The 1,833-nt window shown below is 43.3% G+C and overlaps 1 protein-coding gene across 6 annotated transcripts in view; it reads right to left on the reverse strand.

Annotated features, from left to right (window-relative positions):
* Nucleotides 1–23: 23 nt before the first annotated feature.
* Nucleotides 24–1,833, reverse strand: part of LOC102291754 (transcription elongation regulator 1-like protein) — a 62,710-nt gene continuing 60,900 nt past the window's right edge. For all 6 annotated transcript variants that reach the window (XM_042224748.1, XM_042224747.1, XM_042224746.1 and 3 more), the window contains 2 exons: nt 308–459; nt 24–221 (listed from right to left, as the gene is read on the reverse strand). In XM_042224748.1, coding sequence (XP_042080682.1) covers nt 130–221; nt 308–459 — 244 coding nt within the window. In that variant the 3' untranslated portion in view covers nt 24–129. The remainder of the gene's footprint in view (nt 222–307; nt 460–1,833) is intronic.

The raw sequence follows: 1,833 nt of genomic DNA on the forward strand, positions 1-1,833 counted from the left end.
CAACCTTCCGATTACAAGACAAACGTCCATCTCTTGAGCCACAGGTTGGTGATGACATCAGCAAAGCAACATCTTTACTTTTACTAACAAAATAAACAAAAACACTTTCACCTCCTGCATCGTTTAGACTCACCTGTTCCTCTTGGTGCTGTGTTTAAGGTCATTATCTTCATCTTCATCATTCCTATGGAGACCAGTTGATTGACAGCTAGAGCTGATTTCTGTCAGGAAGATGTAAAATCCATAGTTAAAGAGTGAAGTGAGACAGTTGAGACACAGGTGAAGGATAGAGAGGTGAGGGTCAGACCTGAAGGTGAGGTCTTCTTTCTCTTATGGGGCGGGTCCTCGATGATGCGGCTGATGTCTCGATCAATCAGCTCTCCTGGTCTCTCCCACACAGAGAGATGGATTGTGGGATTGAAGAAGAACACTCTGTCATCTCCAGTCCAGACCACACACCTGAAGACACACATGCACACATGGGTGAATCACGAAACGAGGGTCATACCATGAGCCTCACTGCCCTCTAGATAAGGGTCAATTTTCAGAAGTGAATCATCTACCCTGAGCACCATCTTGAGTCTCCTCCCATGAAGACTTTTGATAGGGTGGAGGTCAAACAGGGCTGAAACATCTCTGATTATTGATCCTTACTGACAAGCTAATTATGTGCGGCTTCAGTCTCACAGAGAAGAATACAAACAAAAGATCGAAAAAATAAAAGAATGTCTGTATAACACATATTTTGTGCAGCTCCTTTCAAACATTTACAATAATGCCTCGGCATGTACATGCACATCGATATATATGAAAGTAACCACAACACTGATAGATGGGTAGATACACACATATACTTACTATAGTATACATAGGTTTGCTTATTAAATATGGTATAACGATTATGGGGTATGTATTGTATGGAAGTACTCTGGGTACATGTATATGAGTGTAAATGTGTGTGTAGAGGCTAAGCCTACGCTTGAAGTCTCTGAGGTGTTCGTTGGCGGGGGTGATGCGATGCCACTGTTATGAATGAAACCTGTTACAGTCCAACAACTCCAGCCGTACTTATCTTCTCCATTTAACATCTTTATTCCACTTCCATCAGTTGCATTTGTTGTTAACAGTTCTCTTCATATTTAAAAAGAACAGATCCTAATAGTCATGCAAAGTCATGAATAAAAGCCTTGTTGTATTTCGGCGGTCGGTAGAGTTTTAGAAGAATCGGCCATATCCAATAATTGAACTCCAAAGGCAGGGTAGGTAGGGGACGGGAGCTGCCGAATTTTATGTTTATTTTCAAAAACCAAGGTTAAGCTACCACCTCTGCCCGTAAGCCTAGGTGAGCTGAAGAAGGCACAGTCTGGAGGGAGAACCTCCGAGAAGGCGAACGACTCACCAGGGCGAAATCAAGTCTCCGTCAGGAACAAAACGTCCAGCCCCGAGGTGAGGAAAAAGTCATTTAAAACAAAAGTCTTATTCACCAGCGACCTTACATTTAGTAGAGCCATCTGTTTCATGGGCGCCATGTCTCTACTCGTAGTGCGTCGCAAACGGCTTAGGTTGCTGTGATCCACGCCACCTCTGGAAGACGTTATCCAGGTCCTGGGAGGACTGGGTAGACTTACTGCCCGACAAAGCAGAGCCACCAACAGCTAAGCGATCTGACAAGAGCGATGAGCATAATACCAAGAGAATGAGGAGTGCAATGCAAAAGTCAAAAAAGAGGGTTCGAAAGGAGAGGCAAGGACGACAAAAACTTGAAACTGGTATTCAATACCAGTGTTGGGTAAGTTACTTTAAAATAGTAACTTAGTTACATTACTAGTTACT

Source organism: Haplochromis burtoni, unplaced genomic scaffold (assembly GCF_018398535.1).
Source record: "Haplochromis burtoni strain Fernald_Lab_line unplaced genomic scaffold, NCSU_Asbu1 Contig_148, whole genome shotgun sequence".
In the NCBI taxonomy this organism is placed as follows: Eukaryota; Metazoa; Chordata; class Actinopteri; order Cichliformes; family Cichlidae; genus Haplochromis; species Haplochromis burtoni.